Below are 27,647 nucleotides of genomic sequence, written 5' to 3'. Positions count from 1 at the left end.
GGCCGCTGTCGGTGCACTGACAGGCGCAGATGGCTTGCCTTAGGCACGCTTTCGGCATGCCATCGGTGCGCGTCCGCTGGGCAAACGGGCAGTGGCCATTAAATAGGGTGGTGGAAGTCTGGTGTGCAGCGACTAGAGCTCTGACCGGGGAAAACACGTGGCACTAACAATATGGCCACTATAGGCAAGCGTTTCCTCGCAAAGTGCTAAGTGCAAGAATAGAAAGCAAGAAGGAGTTTAACACACTCCCAGTCCAATAGCAGCATGAAAAGTTTAACAAAAGAATGTAGCAGCCCCCACAGATAAAATCACAATATTTTTACAGTCAAAAGTTAAAACGTTCAATTAAAAACTCCAAAAACACAACCCTTCAGGCGTTGAAGATGGATGAGCAAAAGGATGGATGATTGAAAAGATGGATGGAAGGGGAAGATGAAAGAATGGATGACTGAGTGAAAGGATGGATGAGTGGATAGATGGATTATCAAGGAGGATGGATAATTGAAAGGAAAGATGGCTGAATGAAAGGGTGTAAATGAGGATGGATGAGTGAAAAGGAGGATGGATAGAGAGAAAGGGCGAATGGATGAGCAAAAAGGAAGATTTAAAGGATGGAAAGATGAAGGGATGGATGAAAGGGGTAGAGAACTGAAAGAATGAATGACTAGGTGAAAGGGCGGATGGACGGAATGGTGACAGATTGAATAGATGACAAAATGTGAAGGTGAAATGGTGGATATCAGCGGATGGATGAAAGGATGTAAGCATAACTGGATAGAGGCATGGATGAAAAACAAGCAAGCTCTCGGGGAGGGTTGCAAGGACTTGCTTGGTGCCGGAAGAACTTATTTACATTTTTGGGCTACTCCCTTGGTCCAAACTCACACGTCAGAGCACATCTTCATAATGAAGTATAGGCCACTTGATGTGCCCAGAATAGCTTTAGAGAATTCTATTTATTTTTTTAATTTTATATAGCGCGGACATGTCCCAAAGGCATCACAGCGCTTTATAACAAGCAGGATACAAGGGTTACAGCAGGTTACAATAATAGTAATTAAACTCGGGTGTTTACATCGGTGGGTGTGTGCAGGAGTTGTCACAAGAAACAGTTCCAGCAAATGAGCAGGAGAAATACACAGTTAAATCATGGATGTAGATGGTAGGGTCATATAAGGAGCCACGGTCAGATCGCAGTGGGGAGAGTACTTAAGTCCAGTCGAGGGTGAATTAACCAAGAATGAGGAGCTTGAGGTCCTTATTACAGGAAGGTGGTTAGATTGAGGCAGAGAGTTCCAGATTCTAGTGGAACTTCCAGAAGGCTTTAACATTGGGGAAGCTGCATTGTTCTGCCTTAGAGGAAGGACCTCATGAACATTGTGCGATAACACGAGAGGCTAGTTCTGATCCCTCCGAGACCCCTCCCTCAGAGGCCCAAGAAATGGGTTAGTGTTTACAATTTGCGCAGCCTTCTCTAGCCCATGCTTCTTCCTTCCTTACTTTCCCTCCTGCCTGATTCCCCCTCCTTATTTCAATGTACCTGCCTCTTTCCCCACTCCTCATCATTTTCTTGATCCCACTCCTTGAGGTCCCTGTGCCACTCTCAAAGCAGGGTGTCGTACCAGTCCTCCAGCGTGAGAGGGGCAATACATGTGGGGATGGAGCTACTGTTCAAGTGTGAGAACTGGCGCTGGGAAATACGTTTGGAGGAGTACCAAGTGAGTCAAGAAGGTATGACACACTGCTAAAGACTTAGAATCGGGACGTCTGGAAGACTCCTCTTATGACCGTATAAAATGTTATTTTATAAGTCTCAATCGCTCGGGACATCGTTAAGGATACTGGCCTAGTTATCAAATTCAATACAAAAACAGTTACAGAAAGAAAACGTCAGAGGCGAGCACCAGAATCTCACCTGGAGGTGGGTACTAAAAACATGACATCCTCATCAATAGCACCATGTACTGCTACGAACTTGGAGTTTGAGTCCATAGCACCATGTACTGCTAAGGATGCGGACTTTGCAGCCATAGCACCATGTCCTGCTATGAACGTGGCATTCGCTTCATAGTACCATGTACTGCTACGGACAAAGAGTTTGCGTCCATAGCACCATGTACTGCTATGAACGTGGCATTCGCTTCATAGTACCATGTACTGCTACGGACAAAGAGTTTGCGTCCATAGCACCATGTACTGCTATGAACGAGGCATTCGCTTCATAGTACCATGTACTGCTACAGACAAAGAGTTAGCAGCCATAGCACCATGTACTGCTATGGACGTGGCATTCGCTTCATAGTACCATGTACTGCTACGGACAAAGAGTTTGCGTCCAATGGCACAATGTTCTGCTGTGGACTTTGCAGCCATAGCACCATGTACTGCTATGAACGTGGCATTCGCTTCATAGTACCATGTACTGCTACGGACAAAGAGTTTGCATCCATAGCACCATGTACTGACTGCTATGGACGTGGCATTCGCTCCATAGTACCATGTACTGCTACGGACAAAGAGTTTGCATCCATAGCACCATGTACTGCTATGGACGTGGCATTCGCTTCATAGTACCATGTACTGCTACGGACAAAGAGTTTGCATCCATAGCACCATGTACTGACTGCTATGGACGTGGCATTCGCTTCATAGTACCATGTACTGCTACGGACAAAGAGTTTGCATCCATAGCACCATGTACTGCTATGGACGTGGCATTTGCTTCATAGTACCATGTACTGCTACAGACAAAGAGTTTGCATCCATAGCACCATGTACTGCTATGGACGTGGACTTTGCGTCCACAGCACCCAACAGCATAAGGAGGAGAGGTAGCCAATGAGCTGATGCAGCCACATGAACAAAACTGTTGTTTTAGATATATGACGATAATTGATCAACTGCTGCTTTTAAACACCCATAGAACAACATATATGTGTTCAGTTAGTTTGGAATGAGACCGTTTAGAAAAAGAATACAAGCTTGTTGACTATATAATATATAAAAAAAAAAGTTGTCCTGGGGTGCATAACCCCAGTTCATCCGTACCAGGCACAATGCTCATTTTCCAGATTTAAATCACCACATTTAGAGGTAAGAGGCAAATACATAAACACTCAAGTGTGTGACAACATCCTGCCCTCCGCTCAGCAACTATGAGGTAAAGGAATCTGTAAACAAAGGGTGCGAGGTGCCAAGTGAATAATAATATTACATAATTTAACAGAACGTGTATTTATAAAACGCACATTCACCACAAGGGCACCCCCGGAGCCGAAAAGAACAGATCTTCTTCTGTTTCCAACAGTGACCTAGGGCGTGGGCTCATGCTCAGAGGCACTCAGCATGTTCTTCCCAATGACAGATCAGAAAGTACTTCCTGGAAAAGCCAGCTCTTCAGATCCAAGTCATAAAGCTCCAACAAATGCCAGACAATATTTCCAAGAATGAAGTGTCTAACACCAAGAACTGAAACCATGATTTAAACGGTCCCCTTTAATAGGGTAGGGTACAAGATACTAGAGTGAACATGAGGGATGATACCATTGGCACAGAATGTGTGTATCATGAATAAGAGCATCATATGTTGAGAACCAGGCACGAGACTGGCACTGGGTTTTAAAAGCATCGTGGATCAATAGGGGCAATTGTAAACGTTATAAAAAAAAAAAAACTTCCACATAGCGGCGACATATGGCACCAAAAAAGGAAACATGTCCCTGCACACTGAAGGCACACAAAGTAAATGCCTGTAGTTTTTTTTTTAAGTGGCAGGACTAGTTCATCTTAAATCTGTATTCGACTATAAATAGAAGCCATTAAAATAGCATAACAGGACACACACATCAAGAATATAAAAAACAGCATATACTCAACGTAGATAAGAACAGTAAAAAAATAATAAAAAACAGCGGTCAAATACCCCGTTAAAAATGCCAATCCTAATGTTAAAATCCCCCAATAGCAACAACAAAGTTAATTAATCAGGTCTGGAGAGCCTCGATCTCAGTGCAGCTCTTAGAAAACAGGAGACACCAAAAATAACAGGTACATCAGGTAGGAGCTGAAGGAACATAAGAGCCGGACGAACTTGCAAACGATTCTGAGATTTCAGTAGCGGGCTAATAAACAATCTTCCGGGCACACTAACATATTTACAGAACATTAAGAAATGAAGGGTGTCAGCGACGACATATTGTGGCAGCCGCAGGGCCCCAGAGTACCAGACGGGCTCCATCCACTGGGAGATGACAGAAGGTGGTGCAATAGATTAAATCAGAATCTTGCCAAAAGAAACCTGTCCCTCTTGTTAGTTATAATTGATAGATATGGCTCCATTGCCTGCACTGTTTTTCATAGTGTAGGAGGCTGGCTTAGTATAAGGTGCACACTTATTTAAGTGTAGGAACTTGCACTTATCCAGACAACACTTGTGGTGGTTTTAGTGGTCTTAGCCAACCTTTGAAAGCTCTCTAAGTGGTACCTTTGGAGAGCAGCTTTCATGCTTAGTCCAGAAGGAGTGTTAAGCAGCTTGTTTTACCAGATCTAATCCTACAGTGTAGGTTAAACCACAAAGAACCACACAGTGTACATATAAACATGTCTATTTATTTCACAACACACATTAACATGTTGGCATATCTCCTACCCGGAGACATAAGCAAAAATGTCACACAATACTTAAATTGCAAATAGGTAAGTAAGCACAATATACAGTGTCTTCAGGGGGAGGCCAAACCATATACTAAAAAAAAATGCAATGCGAACTGCGACCAAAGTCGGGACTTAGACAAGGAGACTCGGGTGAGCTGAGGACACAAGGAACCACCCAAGGTAAGTATCCAGGAACCCGACAGAGGCTGTGTGCAGAGTGGAAACACAGCCGCATACTCAACAGAAGTCAATGGTTAAGTCTCAGTTTCAGTTGTGAAGAAGGACCTTTCCCAGTGGGTCCTGAATAAACCCAGCGGAAGACAGAAGGTTGGAGAGTCACCCCACCTGTGGACACCCCAGGAACGAGGATACCTACACCAGGGAAGCTGGGTGCGAAGTGACGTTTGAAACCGCTGTAGAACACAATGGAGGACTTCAGTGAAGATGCCACTGGCGAAGACTGTGCAAGAGTCCAGAGGAATTCAAGGGTGGTTTCTTGAAGAGAAGAACCTGCAAGCAGCGGAGACAGAGTCTATGTCACTCGGAGGTGACCAGGAGGCACGGAAGGGCAACGCCCACCAATGACGGACTGTTCAAAGGAGTTGACAGTGACATTCTCGCTGCAGCTGTGAGAACCAGGCAACGTTGAGGAAGACCAGGAGCCGATTATGAGCTGTCCCACATCGGAACTCGAGAACCAGGGGGTCGTGTCTGGTGGGAGCAACAACAAACAAGGCTTGGCAGCTGCAAAATGCGTGGAAAGAGAAGAAGGAGCAAGGTTGGACTGGTAAGGTCCAAGGGACTCACCACATGCAAGAGAGTCAGAGCAGGCCCCAAGAAAGCAGAGAAACCCACTGCAGCAAGAGAAGACCAAAGGCACAGGAGTTGCAAGAGGACCTGGAGCAGCTCACCAAAGATGAAGGCGCACGGTGCAGAGGATGCAGAGAGGACGCAGAGAGGACGCTGGTCTTGGCAGGAAGAGATGCTGGAGGCTGGTGCTTCTTGTAGCCTGAAGATCTCTGGTGTGCAGAGCCAACAAGCTTTGGCAACGGCAAGTCGAAGCAGTGCACAGGGGTTCAGTTCCAGGTGTTCCGACAAGGGATACTGGCCTCAAAACTGCAGAGGGGACAGGTCTGGCTTCGAGGGAGTTGCAGAACCACCACCTGTGTTGCTGAGCCTTTTGAAGTCTGTGGGACGTCAGGAGCAGCAGACCGATCAGCTTTGTTACAGTGCCTGCAGATGCAGGGGTGTGACTCCTTCACTCCAAGGGAGAATACTTTGTATGTCCTTGATGACACAGGTCTGTTGAAGATCCTGGAAGAAGTACATACACAGAAGACGAAGAAGACTTACAGAACACCAAGACCGGGAGCAGCAAGAGTGTTCTTTGGTGCAGTCTCGGTTCCAGGAGAAATCCAGAGAAGTCCAGTGTCCAGATGGTTTAAGAGTGACATGATTTCTGGCTTGAGTCTTGTCCCTCGACAAATCTGAGGACTCACCCACAGATAAGCCCTTTTATACCCCAAGAAAGGGGTTAGGATGACTATGGGGTCCCTCCCAGAGGAGGGGTTGGACAGAAGAGAGGCTACTCCTGTGTCTTTTGTCCAGTTTAGTTTCTAGAGCGGGAGCCAAGGGCTCCCAGAACTGGTTCCAACAGGAGCATGCAAGGAGGGTAGCAAACGTGCCCTTCAAAGCAGTCTTGTGGCGCTGGCAAGCACCCCCACCCCAGCCCAATACACTAAGTCCTGTCTGGGAGGAGGTCACACCTGCCTGTTACAGGAAACCAATTGTTCAACCTTCCCTTGCTCAAGCTCCGCTCAGCAGCAGGAGGAGGGCAGAATTGTGTCTGTAATCGGCTACACCACAAGCTTGCTGGCAGACCCTAGAAGGCTGTTATTGTGACTACTGGGTGCTTCCTGGAGGAGCCCGCCCAGTGCATGGAATCATACCTCCAATAAGTTTGATACCAAAAATGCCCAGGTTCAGCACAGCCACTATATAGTTAGCCATTGCATTGTGACGGATGGCCAATATTTGTAACAAAATGGCTGACCGCACTTACAAAGCCTGGAGAATCGACTCTGGAGTTTGTAGGGATGTCTTGCTCATGCAGGGACACCCACACACTTCTAAGCCAGCACCCTGCCTTCAGGATTGAAATGCCTGCCCTGGGGGTGCCGTATAGGTTTTAAGTGTAGTGACCTCAGATATAAGAGAACATCTATCTGTCGTAAGTGGTGCTGTCACCAGCTTACACAGCCTGCAAGGCAGACCTGTAGTCATAATTTCAGTTGTCTCTCATGGGTGGCATAATGAATGCTGCAGCCCATGGGAGACCCCTGGTGTACCTATGCCCTGGGTACCCTCAGTACCATATACTAGGGACTTGTAGCGGTTCACCGTAGCTAATTGGTGAGGTACAGAAGCACTTACCATGTCAAATTGAGGGAGGAAGCACAGTGACTGGGGTCCTGATTAGCAGGATCCCAGTCACACTAGTCCAAACCACACGGACACCAGGCAAACAGTGGGGGAACCATGCTAGAAGGATCCTACTTTCCTACAAATAGAATATGCCCTGCACCACAGTTTTAATCAGCTCTAGCTGTTCTCTTAGTACTTATGTTCTAAAAACTGGACCTTCACATATTCAGCTCCGGGGAGTGCAGGGATTGGGGGTTATTAAATGCATCTTCCCTGACCAGACTGACAAAGACAGCCTTCACATAATCAATCCAAATAAGTTTCTTCACCTGGTCAAGGGACAGTCAATCAGAAATAATCTGCCTGTTCAGCTGAGTGCCCTGTACAGCCCAGATCTTAATCCAACGTAACATGGGTCTGAAAGCAATTATGTCACCTATATATTGTATTCCTAGCTCATCATGGATAGAAAAGGCAGGAGTACTTTTTGGGACCTGCAACATGCATCTCAAAAACATGTTTTCAGCAGTCTCATTATTGTCAGTTCTGGTGTAACCACATACCTCACTGCCCTATAATGCCCTGAAGAAATATTTAGCTTGATAAATCTTAGCTAAAATGCTGGGTGGCCTAGTGCCTAACCTCTAGGCAAAACTGGCCACTGCCCTTGTTGCTCAAGCTCTCCTTTCCCCACCTCGTTAAGGGCTTCCCGTTTTTGTTTGAATCGAAGGTATGAGCAGACCAGAGCATTAGCCATCATTAGTGATCTTCCACCTTAAAAGTTTTTAAACTGGTGGAACAGGGCCAACTACCATAACATATGATTTTGTAAAGTTTAGAGCAAGATCAAAACTAGCCATAAAGGCAACAAATTAGTCCAACAATGGCTGCAATCCCACGGCCGTCTGTGACATGAGAACCACGCCATCGGTGTACAATAAAACCGGAAGCAATCTCATCCCCATCCTTAAACTATCCGCCTTCAGTGAGAGAAGGGCCTGTAACAACCCACTAATATAAAGTGTGAAGAAAAGGGGAGAGGATGCATGCCTGGCAAACACCCCTTCTAGTGCAGAAGGTCTGAGTCCAGTCCATGCCCTGAGAATATCGCACCAAAGCGGAGGTGCATGTGTGTAAATCTGATAAGAGAAACACAATGTTGAGATCCACCCCATTACAAGGAGCAGACATGAGGTCCACAAATGCCAATTGAAGTGATTACGGCCACGCAATAGAATTTATTTAGAATGAAATACAGATTTAAACATTTATCCATTGTCGATCTGCCCAGCCAAAAGCCACATTGCGCCTCAGAAAATATGTCGTTCTCATCTGCCCACAACATCAGCATATTCGAAACTACTCTCTCCAAGACTTTTACTGGGGCATCAATCAAAGAAATTGGTCAATAACACTAGGGGTTATCCTTGTCCCCCTTCTTAAAAACCCTGGGACTATTACGGCAGTGATCCAAGAGAGCGGTGCACACTCCCTTACATCAGTATTAAGAACCAGATCAAGGCATGGCCCAAAATATCAATGTCATCCTGAAAAAGATTTGGAGATATTCCATCAGGAACTGGGGCTTTATTACGGGATATAGCCCGGATACCCTGAGTAACTTCACCCAACGTGAAGACCAGATTTGGTCTACCCCCGCTAGACCATCCCAATCCTCCTTGCCTTCACAGAGCCCAAAATTTAAAAATTCTCTCCCCACTGTTGCTCCAAAATAGGACGGTGTATGGCTGGGCCAGGTGCATCAGAAAACCTGGCTTGTTTACCACCCTCCAGATAGTAAAACTCTCTTTGGTTTCCCAGGCTTGTGCTAGTTCATCCCACGCACTCTTGCATAAGATCAGTTTACAATTTGCAAGAGTCTTCTAAAATACCCTCCAACAGGAGGCAAAGTGATCCCTATCTCTGGGAACCTGCTTTAGAGCAGGCCTTCAATTGGCGGAGTCCAGTGTAGCTGTTACAATCTAACTATTTTGGTTCCTGTGAGGGAGTACTTATCACAGGAACGCTGAGTAGTGCAGACACATGTGCAATATCAGAAAATGACAACAAAACTGACCTACTAGGAGAGCATAAACCGAAACATTTGGCAATCTTTTGCCTACACCCCACAAAAAGAGACACTTTAAACTGTGTAAGGTCCACCTGAGACCATTTGAGGCTCCTACCTAGATCAGAAAGAAAGAGCACGCCTTGTGCCTCCGTCAGAGTGCCAACACCACCATTTAATCCTCCAACGTCTAACAGCAGGGGGTTGTGATCGTTAATAGGGCTGTGAACTATATTGAATCTAGAGATAAACAGAAACAAAGGAGCTGGCACAAAAATAAAATCTGTTATAGCGCTAATGTCCCTCCCTCTAATACATGGTTTGGAGTACTTTACTAACTTCTCTATAGCAAAGACAACGTTATGAGTGTTTTATCATAGACTAGTTGGGGTACGCTAGAGAGCCCAGCCGCAAGATGGCCGCCACTTTGCAAGGCTCTGCAGGCTGGATTAAATATCCGTCATTTATCCGCCTTCACAGGCTGAATAGGTAACGACCAGCTGGCGGAGGTGACCCCACATCATCTGGTGTACAGGTGGAGCCCACCATGTTCCGGAGTGGGCGAGGGAGCTGGTGAGGTAGAGCGCGGTTGCCGCCTCGGTCTGCTGTCCTAATTCGGGCAAGTCGGGCCATGACAAATTGGGCATACCCCATCAGTGGCGGCATTGGAGGAAAGGAGATCGCTGGTGACCGACGCAGGGGGCCCTGTGAGAGGAGCTGCCACCTGCGGCAGCTGTTTGTGGAGGAGCTGCGGGCGTGCTTGGGCACGGCTTCTGGGGTCTTGACGAAAGAGTGAAGCAGTGGGGCAGCCCGTGGTGTGCAGGGTCACAATGGCTATATGCTTGAAGGAACCATGAGCCGGCCGGAAAGGAGGTGGCGGCCGCGGCCACCCAGCAAGCAGGTTCCTGTATTAAAGTAAAGGACAGTGAGCATCCCGACACACAGCGCAGAGGTCATCGTTTCCTATTTGCACAGGATGAGGGCAGATGGATGCGTTGGGATGGGGCTGGAGCAGTGGAAGCCCAGGATGGCGGCACTTGAGTCCCTTGTGACAGGGGCGTTGCTCCAGCAGCGGGAGCCGTGGAGGTGTCCGGTTGCAGCATCAAGGGCACGTCTAATGAGTGTTTGAGGGGTGCGGCCTAGCGGCTGGCGGCGCCAGATGTGCTGCCTGACCTGGACTGCACTGTATGAGGGTCCCGGTGCACACCTTCTTTTGTTTCCAATTCTGTTAAGTTAATCCTATTATTCTCTTTGTCGCGTGCAATCCCGGTTGACGTGGACAGCCCTGCCACGTAACTTCAATGAAACGCACTGTGTGAGGGAGTGATTCCACTCCTCGCCGGGTGCACAGCTTAGCCAGGCATCACAAAATATGCCACCAAATTAGTCATTCATTACTTCTTCTTTATTTTTCATCACAGTTATCAACTTTTAATGGATATGAACAAAACTTACATGTGCTACCGTGGCGCAGAAGGCGGCTTGGATTAGCATTTCTGCCTCATTTAGAATATAGCCAAAGTGTAAGCGTTCCTCCTTGTGACAGAAGCAAACATATGTAAGAAGAAGAAGAATGAAACTAAAAGTTGATAACTGTGATGAAAAATAAAGAAGAAGTAATGAATGACTAATTTGGTGGCATATTTTGTGATGCCTGGCTAAGCTGTGCACCCGGCGAGGAGTGGAATCACTCCCTCACACAGTGCGTTCTGCCTGACCTGGAGCCAACTGGAAACGACCAGAAGGAAGGAGGCGGCTGCGGACAAACCAGAAGAGGAAGCAGGTCTGTGGCTCGGCTGGTGGCAGCGAGTGGGCCCGGGGGTCCGCGGGGTGACCTCGCTGTTCAGCTGAGTGGGAGGAGATAAACAGGTAAGCCACCCCCCAGCCGTAGCGGAGGAGACTGGGGAGTGCAGGATTTGGACCCATGCGGAATCAGGGCCTTTGGAGAGGGGGCTCCGCCTAGAGCAATAGTGTGGAGCCAGCGGGCCCTGCTCACTAAAGCAGTGTATCATACACTACGCAATTGTAGGCTCCAAAGGTGTGGCATTGGGGCCCCCCGGTTGCGCTTGAAAAGCGGGGTTAATCTACAAGACTAGCTGCTCAGGACTGGGGAAGAGAGAAGCGCAGGTGTCATCGTAAGCTTGGTGGGTCACCATTCACTCACCCCTAATATACCATACATGATAGGCGCCGCAGATAAGCTCCTTCACACTGTTTCCAAACTGACTATGTGGCAAGGAGAACGTTTGCTCTGAGCGCTCCCACGTGATTCCTATTAACATGGGGAAAACTGACACCCGTCAATCTTAGTTGATCTTTGGCCAGCATAAGCCAGCTTGGGAAGCGGCAACCCTGCTGGAGGATGGGCACCCATTAGGTTGCAAAGGATCCTCCCAGTAGCCCAACATTAGGGAAATGTTCAGAGACCTTAAGCAGTTACTAAGGGCCATAAATAGCAAAATCGACTCCCTAGCAGATATATTTGACCGCTTAAAAGAAAAGGTGTCCAGTCATGATGAAAAGTTGGAACAACGGACTACAGTAGTGGAAGAGGAAGGGAACACAACAAGGGAGAAACTGCTACGCATGGAAAAAGTGCTTGAAGTAATCCACCACAAAACGAGGACTTGGAAGCCATGTCAAGGCGGAACAATAGGAGACTTGTGTCAATTCCGGAGTCCACAGCCATGACCCGTGTTGAAGATTATGTGGAGCAAATGCTGCATGCCCTGTTTTGGGTGTCGCTGTCCAGTGTCTGCATAGTGGAGCAGGCTAATAGATCGTGGGGCACACGGCTTCCGCTGGGTGCAGATGCTAGGCCCATCATTGCCCGCCTCCTCACCTATAGAGGCAGGGGTGTTGTGCTTAGGCTGGCACAGGCTCAGCAAACAGTATCCTACCAAGGGAACATGGTGTTGTTCTACCTGAATTCACATTAGCTGAACAGGCAGAGAGGCTTTACTTTCTGCCAGTGAAACAGTCTCTTCAAAAGACCAACACCAAATAATCTCTAGTTTATCCCGCAAATTTGTGCTTCTTCAATACTGGCAAAACATCCAATTTTACTGACCCGAAGGCCACTGCCAGGTTTGTAAGAGGCCTCCAACCAGCAAAGTTGGATACTCAACCGGAGCAGAAAGAGGATGAAAATAGCCGCACAAGTGACAATGATTTAGCTAGCTGGATGATGGTTGGGAGCTGGGTGGAGCTTTGTGCTTATAACCGACTGGCAAGAGCTGGGTACCTAGTGGTTCCCCTCAGGGATGGTTCCTAAGTTTTACCATGTTGTTAGCCGTAGAAGGATCTGTTTGGAGTGAGGGTCTTTACCCAGCCTGTTTGAGGGGTTGTATTGGGTGTGGGTGGATGTTGGGTAAGCGTAGTCTGCCAGTCCTACTGTATGCAGACGATGCTGTCCTAATGGTGAGGACAGCAAGGGGTCTACAACTCTTGCTGTGCTCCTTTGAACATTTCATGGAGAACTTGGACCCGTTTGTCAATCATAGTAAATCATTTCTAATGCAGGTGGTTCCTCAAACCGCTAAGCCCTACACATTTAGGGTAGAGACCATGCCGATCTCCAAGACAGACGTTTTTTCATACCCGGAAGTAGTGTTAGATGACACCCTGAGTTGGCGCCCTTTGATTATAATAATAAATAATAATACTGATGCTTATAAAGCGCGAACAGCTACCTCTCAATGAGGTGTCCCGGCGCTAACGAGTATTTCAGCATTAAGCAAAAGTCATGAAGAAATTATTAGGTTTTCTGCATAAAGAGCCAGGTTTTTAGGAGCTTCTTAAAGCTGGCTTCTGTCGTAGCAGATTGGATGGCAGAGGGCAAGGTGTTCCAGAGTTTCGCCGTACCAGCAGAAAAGGACCTGCCCCCGAGTCTGGCTTTTCTAACTCGTGGGACAGTAAGCTTAAGCAAAGAGTTAGATCGCAGCTGTCGCTCTTGATGGTAACGGGGAAGTCTGAGTTTTAAGTACTTAGGACAGGTCCCTTTTAGTGCTCTGAACGCCAAGGTGAGCACTTTGAATTTTATTCTGTTTGCCACTGGAAGCCAATGTAGTTCGTGCAGATGCGGAGAGACATGATGCCTAAGGGGGATACGTTTTATCAGTCTCGCAGCCCAATTCTGCACGATCTGCAGGCGTTGCACCAGAAATTTGGGCAGACCAAGGTAGAGGCCATTTGAGTAGTCTAGTCGGGATGTGACTGTCGCATGGACTACCATTTTGCGACACTCGACTGGTAGAAAAGACAGAAATTTTCGGAGGTTTCTGAGTTTGTGCAGGCATCCGGCGGTAACCTGCTGTATGTGAGGGGAGAAAGAGAGATTCTCATCCCAACTTACTCCCAAATTTTTTGCATGGGTTCCGGGTGATGGTGCTGGACCCATTTCAGGAGGCCACCACAGGTCGGGGGGGATGTGTATTTTTTCCAAAAAATAGCACCTCCGTTTTGCTTGCATTCAATTTTAGTTTGTTTGCATTCATCCAGCTAGCCACATCTCGAAGACATCCCCTAATTTTGCTAAAGGCTGCCTCCGACGTATCTGCATAGGGGAAGACTAATTGCGTATCATCTGCATACGAAATTGCCTTGACCCCCCCATTTGGCAATCAGCGTAAAAAGTGGGGCCAAATAGACATTAAACAGCAGCGGGCTGAGAAAGGGGATGTTGCTAGAGCAACTGAAGCTTTTTATATTCCGCATCTAGACTGGGTGTAAACCGATTAGGGAACTTTTTCAGATCTACAGAGTAGAATGTATCTCAAACGTCATGGAGTGAGATATAGGGCTACATTGGGCAGAATGCACTGCAAATTGTTGAAAATACTTACCTGAGACGCATACTCTGCTTACCGCAGAGAATCCCATTGTATGTAGCACATGAAGAATTGGGGATGGCCTTCCTGCCAGACATGTTGGCTTTTCGCCCCTTAGCTTTGTGGATGAAAATTTGGAACAAGAAGAAAAGTGCCCTTAGTAAGGATATTTTAAGGGACTGTCTTTCCCTTGACCACCGTTAAAGTATGATGGAGAATGTTTGGTAGTCTGGGCAGGGAACATTTATTTGAGAATCTGGAGCCAATCTGTAGTAGGGATCTAACTTGGGTAAAAGAGTGTTTTTTCAAAGAACGTATTTGATCCAGAAAAGAAGTGGAGTTGAGAAAGCCCAGTGTGTGTAGGTATATTTCACCAAAAACTGTCATCTATTGAACCTTATCTTTTATGTTTTAAAAGTAGTCACAACGACTTGACCTATTTCATTATCTTTTGGCCCATCTGCTTGATGCATATAGAGGGGAGTGTCTCATACCCTGTGGCTGCGATGGTAAGTCTCCACAGGATATGATGCACTTATTATTCTTTTGTAGTTTTTAGGAGGCTCCAAGAAAGCCTTTTATCATCCCTATTCTTAAAAAAGAAAGTTTTAAGCAGGTCAGACCTGGTTTTATCTTTTTACAACTTCTTTCAAGCTACTCAGTATTGTACGTGCTTAGCTTTCGAAGGGCCACTATCAGGCTTAGGTCAAGTTGTTTTCAACCCTGATGGAGATCCCTTAGTTACTACATCAAAATGGATAGGGTTTTAATATGGTTCATGCTTATAACTGTTTTACAGGGCTGTTTGGGGATTGTGTTACCTTCTTTGATATAGTTTTTATCATTAATTCTGTATTTTATGGTGTTTTGATGATGTTATTCCTCATTATGGATCCATTGTTCTGATATATGGTGCTTGCCTTCTTAACTTTGTAATTATGGGCACATGCTGGTCTTATAGCACTGTCATTTTGTACACATGATGGAGCTTTTTATCTGCGTTTGCTTGACATTTATGGTTTTCACAGTAAAAACCGAAGTATAATGATGATTAGGTTGTTAATTTTGACTAATTTTCTTTCCATTGATCTTTCCCAGACTCTGTTCTTTCTCTCTTTTCTGACTGCCTTCTCTTTTCTTGCAGTCACTGGGGGCATCTCGAGCATAAGAGGTGAACTGAAGCCACGTACATGGCTGTATGAGCTCCCGCTTTAACATGATTGAAAGTGATTACTTGGAGCATTCGCTGCCTGAATGATAGGCTCAAGCCGAGATTGGTAGCCGCTCATCTGTGTCGGCATGGCGTGGATGTCTGCTTTTTACAAGAATTGAATTTGACTGAACACACCAGCATGCTCTTGCGAGCGGGGTGGATTGGAGAAAACATGTGGCGTGCTACTCAAACTCTGCAAGGGGTTTGCTATCCTCATTAAGAAGGGCTTGCCCTGGTGCACACGAGTAACTTTATGTGATAAACAAGGAAGAGATGTGATGTTGGCCGGCATGCTTGGGGGGCACCGGCTTAGGCTCACATCCATCTACGGCCCCACAGTGAGCGATCCTGACTTTTTTGCTGAGATTTGGAGATTATTTGACTCTGGGTCCTAGTGCACTTTTCTGGGGAGGGGATTATAATGTGGTCCTTCACCCTCGAAGAGATGGGTCGGGCGGACCCCGGCGCCCTAATCCAAGGGCGGTGGTGCAACTCCACTCCGTTATGGCAGACAATAAGCTGGTAGATATCAGGAGCAGGAATGGAGACATGCAGGAGGGTACATGTGTCACTGCTGCTGGTCCCTCTTGGTCGTGAATTGCTTACTGGCACGCCTCCGGGGACATGGAATCTTGGGTCTCCGCTGCCACTCACTTGCCTAGAACTATCTCTGACCATTCTCCGGTACTCATTGAGCTCGCCATGCCGGAGTGCCTCTGTCGGGCATTCAGTTGGTGGTTGCTGCCCAGGGCCTTGCATGACCAGATGTTCCGGGAGGCCATCAGAACTAAAAGAGTGGAGTATTTTTAATTTTATGTAGGCACCGTTTAATCCTCCTCGTTATTGTGGGAGGTGTTCGAGACTGTCATAAGGAAAAATGCATTGCAAAACAGACAGGGGTTATGCAGACGCTTAGAAGAGATTTGCATCACATTGAGGAGGTGGTACATGGCCTTGAGCCTAATTTCTTTGGCACTAACAGTATATCAGTGTTGAGCCGCATAAGAGGCAAGATCGATGATTTTGAAGAGGCAGTACTGAGGCTCACTATCTTGGCAGGAAGACGAGCGCTAGGAAGTAGGGGGAGGGAGAGCTGGCAGGCACAACTCTACCTGGTCTTCTTAGAAAATCCAGGGCAAGTGATTATATTGCAGAACTCCGCATGTCCAAGAACGTGGCAGTTGTGGGCAAGGAAGCAGTGCAGGAGGAAATCTCTTTCTAGTCCTCTCTTTATGATGTGATGCAGCTGCAAGCCCCTCCAGATCTTGATACCTTTTTTAATTCAATACAGCTGCTCTGGCTTGGTGACGGGCACCAACTTTTCTAGATGAGCCCTTCACTGAGCAGGAGGTGATCCAGGTAATAAGAGCTCTCCCAGGAGATGAAGCCCTTGGCCTGGATGGCCTGTCAGCAGCGTTTTATAAGAAATTCACATTATTACTGGACCCGCATCATATAAATATTTATGGGGAGTCACTGGAGAGGGATGAGCTGCCCCCGTCGCTCATGGAAGCACTTATCATTACAATCTTGAAGCCAGATAAGGACCGAAGAGCTGTGAATCATACAGGCCGCTGTCCATGATTAATGTGTACAATAAAATCTTGGCCGAACGAATTGCTTCGCGGATCCTTCCCCTGCTGCCTCTCATAATGCAGCCAGACTAATCTGGTTTTGTCCTGGGCAGAGACAAAATGCCTAACCTGTAAACCCTTTTTGCCACACTCCAGGAGGTAGACCCTGTGCTGGAGGCGCCATGGCCATAACTAGTTACGCTGCTGGCATGCCTGGGGTTAAGTCCTAAATTCATCCAATTGATCAATCTCCTCTACTCAAAGACTACCGCGAGGCTCTGGATTAATGGGGTGGTCACCACCATCACCCCCCTCCAATTCAGGTCTCCCGGGGGACAAAGCAGGTATGCCTGCTCTCCCCAATCCTCTTCGCCATAGCCATGAAGCCTTTGGCGGCTCGCCTTAGGTAGCACCATGCCCACCAAGGCCTGGCTTTATAAAAATAAAAAACATGAACTAGTTAATATTAAGTTGACCCAGATGACAATTCAAAAGACTTAACGAGCAGATTTAGTTAACTCTTTCATACAGAGTTGCACATTTGCTTTGCACTTCTTCCTGCACATCTTTATATATTTAAAATGGAATGCGACTAAAGGTCTAGTAGTACCGGGATATCCTATGGGATTATTTATTTTCACCTTTCCTCGCCATATTTAAAAAAAATAAAAAAACAATTGAAGTAAGAAATGCAACCAGAGTAAAAATCTTAAAATATAGCTTCTCTAAATGTACCTTGATCCAATCAATACTTATATGTATACAAATACACAGCGATATATCTGAAACTGGTATTGGTTTACCTTCAAACTTTGTTTAAAAATCCCAAAATGGCGCTGGCAGTTTGAGACACATTGCAATGCTCTGACAAGCAGCCCACACAGCTGTGAGGAATCGCTTTTCCCTAACTGCAGATTTCAACTCCCCAAGCCCAGAGGAACCTAAAGCAGAACAAGCACACACTCGCAACATTAACCACAATGAACAATAAATTCTAAATGGGGCGGATCCAGCATTCTGTACTTTTTTTGCAGTTGTCCTTCATCTGACAACTCTAAGTCAACCTCTCAGTTTCCTTGTATGTTTCCAATCAAACTCCCTATCAGCAACGTCTAATAACACTAGAATAATTAAAAACATGACAATCTAGAGGGAAAATGAGAAAGCAAACACCATGGCAAAACATTCAGTATTGACGTCTGACTTTAAATAAGCAATTTGTATATCAATCACATGAAATAGTCTATTTCTTTCCCTATTCCTGTGTGACTTTAACCATCTTTACAAGGATTCTACCTCCAATTGCAAAGGATCTCACCGTTTGAGTCAGGAAACCTAAGCTCACCAAACTACTAAGAATCTAGTTTTAAGGATTAAGCACGACAAACAAGTTCTTGGTATTAGCCAAACTTTCAACAGTGTATACTAAAAGTAGTTTTCCCAACACCTTCTTTCCAGCATCCTATATGTAGCTTGGAGTCAACCATATATAATATGGAAACTTATAGGAAATCGGAGACCTCTTTTTTATAACACACTTTATTAAATGTTTTACTTATCTTTGTTCTGTAAAAACAGAATGAATACAGCCATTCATAGAAAAATTATCAGTGCATTACAGATAGTATCATGAATCATACATCAATCGATCATTGAGTAATGTCTATCTGTTGACAACATACGCCCACGGCACAGGTTGTACTGAATGTATAGTTTGACAAGAGTATTTGATATAATGAGATCATATATAAATGGTTGTATAATAACACAACATTCCAACTTCATTGCCCCCCATAGGAAATTAGAGACCTGATGCATATATATATACATAAATTACAAAGGAAAGTTGATGGCAGACCTCCAACATCACGGGAGGGGGGTGGGTCATAAAACCGACACCTTCTGCCACTATCGAAAATGAACTGAGCATCTAATGCATTGGCTATGTCTCACAGTCTATATTGAAGGACAGTGTATTGAATACCTGTGGGAATGCTGGGACTATCCATAAATTATATCTTTCTTTATTGATCATCAAATTTAGATGGTATCTCTAGCATGTTGTGCAGGATAGCACAACATAGAACCGAATGGTTAATCTTTAGAGAGTGCCACAGGACTTCAAAGAGCCTAAGTACCAGTTTAACCCTTTTTTGAGCAATTTGGTCTTCTCCAATCTGTAATGTCTGCTGCACAGGCACAGGTTAACAAGGTAAAGTAGGAAACCCACAGGTATGTATGGGGTAGTTGCACATGCAGATGAAGGCATGCTTTTGGCATTTAATGGCTCCATACTGTCGCTGCCAAAAGTGCTAAGTGGGTGTGGTTTACATTAGAAATTTAGAAACTGCATCATGACGGACCATTCTATGACTTTAAAGAAAGGCATATTTGCTAAGGATATTTTATGGTATAATTCAGAGTATGTCTTACATTTAAGTATCAAACTAACCCACAACTGTTTGAAGTTAAGAGGCAATTAAAGAAAGAAAATTTTGCACGTCAAAAAGAAAACGTATTCTTTTTTATGGTCGTCAGAGTAGTCTGGGGTCTAACTGCATTGAACATTTTTATCTATCTCGGCTTGCATTACAAGGCTGTACAACAGAAAACACTAATTACAACATCTATCAAGAATGTTAATTTTTAAAGACCTTTCTACGTTACTCACAGGACATACCAGTCAAAGAGGGATCTCTGCAACATATACAACACAGTGAAACAACAAAACTCAGACTTTCAATAAGTTGAAATAGAAATGTGCGAAAGACATAGGAGAATACAGTGAGGAAGATTGGCGAGATGTACTCCAGGCAAGTGGCCACATTCAAAGTCTTCCATAGGGTATACTATAAAAGAACGCAAATGCAAATATTTGGACACTTCGAAACTGGTACAGGTCTAAGAAATTGAGAAAAGGAAGGCAAGTTCTTTCATACAATAAGGCAGTTCCCATTAATAAAACAATCCTGGAATAAGGTATTCGAAGAAATACACAAAGTAGTGGGTACCTACAGAGCAATATTCCACAGTACAACATCATTCGGGTTCTAGGAAGAAATGAAGGTTTAAGAAACAAAAAGCTGTTGCAATGTGACCCTCGAGGTTTCTAGATGAGACAATGCACAAAACTGCAGTAACCCTTTAGTCAATGCTATTTGAGAAGTAGAGGAAAACCTTATCTGCTGTATGGAAGTAGAAATAACCATCTAAGTAAACAGCAGCTGAGCCAAAAAGTTTGAAAAAGTATGAGGACCATTGTGTAGAGACTTCGGGTTTGCTCAAGAATGTAGTGTTCTAACCATGGAAGATAAACATATTTGTAATCGGACGTAAAAGTTTGGATATCTGCACTATGTTGACATATCATTGTATTTTCAGATCAAGTGAAATCCAACAAAATTGATGACACTCAATTGTGAGTGAATAACTTATTTTTGTCCGTCGATATGGTAAAACAGAAAATACACAACCCTCATTAAATTATTTTTGAAATAAACGTTCTGTTTTTTAATTTTTTTTTTAAAGGTTTATATAGCACTAACTAGACCCAAAGACATAGGGTATCAGAGCGCTTTACATAGCACCAGTTTCATTACATGAGGACACATTCATTTTGCAACAGTATGGTGAAAATATCTTTAGGTAAGCTAGGGATTGGTCTTACTCTGGTCCATCTTTAAGATTTTCAACAGAGCACTTCCATTCGCAAAAACAAATTATGTGTTAAATACAGCTCATACCATTCCTGAAGTTTTCGGCATTGGGCTATCAAACCAAATTACGCACACTTTTTAGAACTTACCAGATTCCTATTTTCTTGTTGATTATATCAGCAGTCACACGTTCTGTCCGATAAGGAAGATCCTACAATTACAGGTGAAATCAATTACAGAACTTGAAAAGTTCAGAATACCTTCTTCCATAAAGCTCACAATAAATTCTTTCTCATCTTCATACATTGGACCAGAGCAGACATCAGACACAAGTGAGCAGAAGAAATAGAGACGGTTTTAATTTGGATGAATAGCGTTATGTTCAGTTAGGGCAGTATGTTTATAATACTGTGATTCATTTTCACTTTTTGTTTTGATTGGTTATTAAGTTAATACAGTTTATTATTTTCAAGGATAAAATAAGAAGTAAAGACGTTGCTAACAGGAACTATTTTTGGCTCAAATGAAATTTGTGTGCCACTTCGCAAGCGTGAAGATCTAAACTGTTTACAGATTTTCTATAATAATGATTTGAAACACATTTATTAGACTTGATGAAATATCTTGGCTTATATATGCTTTATTTCGACAGCTCGTATCATAAAAGCTATTAAAACACCATTTTGAATTAAAAAAGATATAAAAGTGAACAATTCATACAGCAGCATATTACAGATAAATATAAGCGATCCATCCTAGTACGCAACTGCAACCAGGTTCCAATATGCAGTTTCACAGGCCAACGACAAAAACAATTAATACACATAGAATAATAAAAACATACATTAAACACATTATAAATAAGGGGGAAGAAACATTACAATACTTCCTAGTGTGGTGCCTCTTCTGTTGGACCCAAATTGCAATCCCCGGAAATCCAGGAATTATGAGATATGGATTAGGGTTCCTGGGTTGTAGTAACTGCATAGGACTTTGCACAGTGAAAGAAAATGTGTATGCAGATAAGCAACGACTATTTTAAAATTAACCTAGTTGGGGTAAATGGATTATGTAAATACAAATCGGGACATGTTTTGAAATGAACTGGGATGGTATAGTCAGAAGAAAACAGCTTGAAAGTGAAATTTGGGATCTGCATATGAAAAAAACATTTTCCAGAAGAAAATTAATTATGGATTGCCAACACATTGTTTAATCAACTATTTTCCCTTTTTATTAAGCTACTGGATCTAAATACATTGAATAATTCAGAATTTCTTTAATTATTTTGAACTAATATGCAATTATATGTAGTAAAAATACGGAAGGATTAATTTGGAATAATTATTAAGTATTTCTTCCACTTCTTTAGCAATCATGTGACAGGAAGGGGGTGTCCATTTGAAGATATTAATTTACTTAAAAACATGGTGGCCAAATGTGAGCATGGCTCTTGCCCAACCAAAAAGGGTCTTTGTTGACGATACTATTTGTGTGATCAAGTAAAACCTATGGATATAGCCACTATTTCCTAAGTAGTGCATCTGTTTTTTCATTGCAAAATCACGATTAGTAACGGAATTTGGTGGCTAACTTCTCACAAAGCTGGGCACCCGCTACGGTTAGGAGCTTCACTAGTGATGTTATCAATGATGTCGCTGAACATGTAACGAATGATGTAATATGTGATGTGATGTACTGCATGGCGAGGGCACTTGTTATAGTTACAGAGCTTGAGTTACAGTTACTTCAGTTAACTATAAATGACTGACTTTCAGTGTTTTTTTAGCTTAAAATGTTACATTAGAACTGACCTCACCCAACTATAACATCACTTAAACCTTTTTTAGTGAATTTCTGAGTTTTTCTTACATTTAATGTGAAATATTATTAGTTAACCTAACTATAACTTAAAAAATGTTTCATTTGTGTGTTTTTTTAAGGTTTAGTCAGCCATTATTCCCACAGAACCCAGAATATTGTCTTGACAAGGGATCACCACATTAATACATACAGACAAGCCTATTTGCTTTGTCAAGGGATCACTAGTGTTCGCATTTACCATAAAAACAAATAGAATCCATTATTGATTATTTGGAAGAAGTGCTGCAATATGCATCAATAAACGTGTAACTAAAGCATTTGTCTTTTAAATACCTGTAAACAAGTATCAAAATCTTTCTTTAACAATCCTCAGGGCAGTTAATGCAGGTCTAGAAATAATCACAATAGGTCCCTGATTTCCTAAACTGAAGAGCAAATCTTCAGCCTTAGGTATAATTTAAAAATATATAAAAACGTCCTGGGGTCATGCTCTATTGAACCCAGGAAACACCAGATTAATTGTATTAATTTTTAAGGGGCGGTTGCAAGCCTTGTAGTCCCGACAAGGCTTTAAAAACATGTTGGCGGTGTCCCCGTCTTGACTGGGGCACAACAAAGTTAATCAAAATCTGAAAATTTGCCCAGAAAGGGCAATATGGGGCACTCCTTGCCAGGAGTAGTGAATAATAAATTAGCAGCTCCGGCTGTTCATTAATTCATTTTTTGCCAGCAGCCCGCCACTCCTCTCCTGTTGTAATTTGGCAGCGATTGGGTTAGCATTAGCAGAAGCCATCCTGTATGTAGAGGTTATCTTAGCCGTTTTGTGGAATCAATTTTGTATTTCTGGCAGCATCTTGTTTGCCATGTGCTACCACGTGCCTGCCATGTGCTCTGTCCTACCTTGCTATTGTCTGCTCTTGGAATCTGCCTAGAGACAGGTTATATTTAGTTTCTTCTGCTGTGCACATGCTCAGTTGAGCATGCAGCTGTCCTTGCAGCTGCTGTTAGTCTGTAACTGTCAGGATGTGTTCACCAGAATTAGCAACTGTTAGCTCCTCCCACTTGTTGACTGTGCATTTTCTGTATGACCTTATATGTACCTAAAACCTTCTTCTTGTACTGGTACCGCCTTCTTTTGAGCCCCTGTGTGGGTATAAAAGGACCAAGCTCCTTCCATTCTGTGTGCTACTTCATACATTACCAAAGGGTGCTGTGTGAATGTAGTTCCACCTCATGAGGTTTAGTAAATCTTGTATTTTCTATTCCAGTTTCTGTGCCAACTTCTAACCTATTGGTCTGAGGACTCTGTGCAGAGAAGGGCGAACCACTAGCACTGGTAGGCCTTGCTGAGGCCCACTACTACACTCCCCACCCCCCCCCCCACATTGTGGGTGCCTGGGCCTGCCATTACAGTTGGCAGCTGCTTGGGGGAGGTCCATGACGCCCCTGCCAGTGCCCTTCCTGAGTGCCAGTGGGTGCTGGCAATTCTTAATTTTGTGGGTGCCCACCCGGGACACCCACCACATTAAAGAGCCCCAGGGGGTTGGACGCATTGATGCTTGCTTTTGTTTCTTTTCTGGCCGAGCAGGAGCAAACTATGTTTAGGTGAGTACAGGCAGGGAATTGGGTTTCTGTTCCATGCCTGTGCTCTCCCAGGAAGGAAGAAACAATGTTATGAGGGATGGGTTCCTCGGGACACTGGCTCACATCAAGCCCTGGGAGCCTTCTATGGCTCGGGGAGGGGGCAGCGCACACCCCTTCCTCCAAAAACCAATATATTTAATTACTGAGGGGCCGTGGGATGGGGTCCCTAGGGTAATTAAATTACTCAGGTCTCATGCCCCTCTCTAGTTATTATTATTGCGCCATCCCAGAGAGGGGAAGGATTTAAAAAGGGCAGGTTTGCTCAGAATAATGTTTTTTTTTTTTAACACAGTCAATTTTGTTTTCTGTTTTGGTCCATAGTTGGCACACCCTGGGGACTCACGGGGACTCCCCCACACCCCATAAAGCATTGATGGACATACCCTGCCCCTCTATATATTCTTTGCATTACTTTTTCAGGGCACAGAGACTGAGTCCCTGAGTCCTAAAATGGCTACCAAACATATTTGCTGATGTGAGGCAGCCAATCACATCTATATCTTTGGATCTGCTGATTCCGCGTTAGTACCACTGCCTGATATAGCTATACATTTTGAGTATTAATTTCTGAAAAACAACTGAACGAATTCACACCACATCACAAAAAGCATGATTTCTGGGTAAATATATAACTTTCTGCCATAATTGGTATAATTTTGTCAGCCGTTTTGGCTGTAGCTGTGTTTAAAGTTCAAGGGAAATTGCTTGAGGATAATGCGATTCTGGACCGCTTTTTTCTCAGCCCCTGCTTGACGGATCACCCAGAAACTTTCCAGAAAGGAGCTAGGGTGGATAAAACTTTTTCTATGTAAAGTTTTTTGAAGAGTCCTCAAACGGCGGCAAAGTTATTCGCAAACCAAAAAAATCTACTTCCTATGGAAACACAGTCCTAACTATAACTACACAGTAGCGACCACAAGTGAGTAATATATATATATATATATATATATATATATATTCACTGAAAAAAACATAGGTTTTAGGGGTGTCATAGTTAGCTGGACATTTCACTCGTACAAAACCATTGAAATTCCTCCGTTATAGTTAGTTCTGCTAACTATAACTCGCGCATCCGCAATCCACTGCTGATGATGTCACATATTACATCATTCATGACATGGTCAGTGACATCACTGCTGAATTCACTGATGACATCTCAAATGACATCACTGATTAGATCATCCAGTGAATGTGGTTTGGTTCTTATTTAATATGTAATATATATATATATATTTATAATTTATTTATTTGCCGCATCATTGGAGTAAAATTGTTGTTTTGGACCATGATCCGGCCCCTATGCTGAGCACCAGTAGTGGAGCGCAAAACAGGGTTTGAAGGACAATATATATATATATATATATATATATATATATCACACAAAAAGGTCCCCAGAGGTAGGATCGCACTCCGCAGCAGATAAGTTTGCACAAAACTCTTCTCTTAGGCATGTGGCTTCCCTTCCCCACACATTGTCCACAGACCTGACGCGTTTCAAAGCTTCTTGCTTCTCTTCAGAGGCCGGTAACTGACAAGACATTTTGTAAGGCTGCTCCGTGTCCCAGCTGGAATGCTATTAAGTGATTGCACAGTTTGAATGCTTTCAATGATTGCACAGCTTCCGGTGTGCTCCCGTTAGGGAATTGGTTTCCAGTTGCATCTTGGGAGTTGGAGTCTTTGAAGCCTAATTTTCACCCTCCATTGGGTTTGTCCGCAGTACCACAAGTAAGGACACTTTATTTTAAGCCCTCCATTAGGCTCCGGATGAGACTACACATGCCTTTAGTTCAATACCTGCTGTGCCCATCAGAACGTGACGTTACACTTCTGCGAGACCGTTCCATTGCTCTTCGGCGGTGCGTGATCCTCGCGGCCTGGAAGCGCCGCGTACATGTCACACAAAAAGGTCCCCAGAGGTAGGATCGCACTCCGCAGCAGATAAGTTTGCACAAAACTCTTCTCTTAGGCATGTGGCTTCCCTTCCCCACACATTGTCCACAGACCTGACGCGTTTCAAAGCTTCTTGCTTCTCTTCAGAGGCCGGTAACTGACAAGACATTTTGTAAGGCTGCTCCGTGTCCCAGCTGGAATGCTATTAAGTGATTGCACAGTTTGAATGCTTTCAATGATTGCACAGCTTCCGGTGTGCTCCCGTTAGGGAATTGGTTTCCAGTTGCATCTTGGGAGTTGGAGTCTTTGAAGCCTAATTTTCACCCTCCATTGGGTTTGTCCGCAGTACCACAAGTAAGGACACTTTATTTTAAGCCCTCCATTAGGCTCCGGATGAGACTACACATGCCTTTAGTTCAATACCTGCTGTGCCCATCAGAACGTGACGTTACACTTCTGCGAGACCGTTCCATTGCTCTTCGGCGGTGCGTGATCCTCGCGGCCTGGAAGCGCCGCGTACATGTCACACAAAAAGGTCCCCAGAGGTAGGATCGCACTCCGCAGCAGATAAGTTTGCACAAAACTCTTCTCTTAGGCATGTGGCTTCCCTTCCCCACACATTGTCCACAGACCTGACGCGTTTCAAAGCTTCTTGCTTCTCTTCAGAGGCCGGTAACTGACAAGACATTTTGTAAGGCTGCTCCGTGTCCCAGCTGGAATGCTATTAAGTGATTGCACAGTTTGAATGCTTTCAATGATTGCACAGCTTCCGGTGTGCTCCCGTTAGGGAATTGGTTTCCAGTTGCATCTTGGGAGTTGGAGTCTTTGAAGCCTAATTTTCACCCTCCATTGGGTTTGTCCGCAGTACCACAAGTAAGGACACTTTATTTTAAGCCCTCCATTAGGCTCCGGATGAGACTACACATGCCTTTAGTTCAATACCTGCTGTGCCCATCAGAACGTGACGTTACACTTCTGCGAGACCGTTCCATTGCTCTTCGGCGGTGCGTGATCCTCGCGGCCTGGAAGCGCCGCGTACATGTCACACAAAAAGGTCCCCAGAGGTAGGATCGCACTCCGCAGCAGATAAGTTTGCACAAAACTCTTCTCTTAGGCATGTGGCTTCCCTTCCCCACACATTGTCCACAGACCTGACGCGTTTCAAAGCTTCTTGCTTCTCTTCAGAGGCCGGTAACTGACAAGACATTTTGTAAGGCTGCTCCGTGTCCCAGCTGGAATGCTATTAAGTGATTGCACAGTTTGAATGCTTTCAATGATTGCACAGCTTCCGGTGTGCTCCCGTTAGGGAATTGGTTTCCAGTTGCATCTTGGGAGTTGGAGTCTTTGAAGCCTAATTTTCACCCTCCATTGGGTTTGTCCGCAGTACCACAAGTAAGGACACTTTATTTTAAGCCCTCCATTAGGCTCCGGATGAGACTACACATGCCTTTAGTTCAATACCTGCTGTGCCCATCAGAACGTGACGTTACACTTCTGCGAGACCGTTCCATTGCTCTTCGGCGGTGCGTGATCCTCGCGGCCTGGAAGCGCCGCGTACATGTCACACAAAAAGGTCCCCAGAGGTAGGATCGCACTCCGCAGCAGATAAGTTTGCACAAAACTCTTCTCTTAGGCATGTGGCTTCCCTTCCCCACACATTGTCCACAGACCTGACGCGTTTCAAAGCTTCTTGCTTCTCTTCAGAGGCCGGTAACTGACAAGACATTTTGTAAGGCTGCTCCGTGTCCCAGCTGGAATGCTATTAAGTGATTGCACAGTTTGAATGCTTTCAATGATTGCACAGCTTCCGGTGTGCTCCCGTTAGGGAATTGGTTTCCAGTTGCATCTTGGGAGTTGGAGTCTTTGAAGCCT

At 44.5% G+C, this 27,647-nt stretch overlaps 1 protein-coding gene across 1 annotated transcript in view; it reads right to left on the bottom strand.

Moving 5' to 3' along the window:
* The window catches only part of FARSB (phenylalanyl-tRNA synthetase subunit beta), a 308,213-nt gene that overhangs the window by 172,737 nt on the left and 107,829 nt on the right, over positions 1–27,647 (bottom strand). Inside the window, exon 11 of the mRNA XM_078665975.1 lies at positions 20,567–20,628. Coding sequence (XP_078522101.1) covers positions 20,567–20,628 — 62 coding nt within the window. The remainder of the gene's footprint in view (positions 1–20,566; positions 20,629–27,647) is intronic.

Source organism: Lissotriton helveticus, chromosome 11, assembly GCF_964261635.1.
Source record: "Lissotriton helveticus chromosome 11, aLisHel1.1, whole genome shotgun sequence".
Taxonomy (NCBI): Eukaryota; Metazoa; Chordata; class Amphibia; order Caudata; family Salamandridae; genus Lissotriton; species Lissotriton helveticus.
The sequence above is the reverse complement of the archived record's forward strand: the minus strand, read 5'-3'. Positions and strand labels throughout refer to the sequence as shown.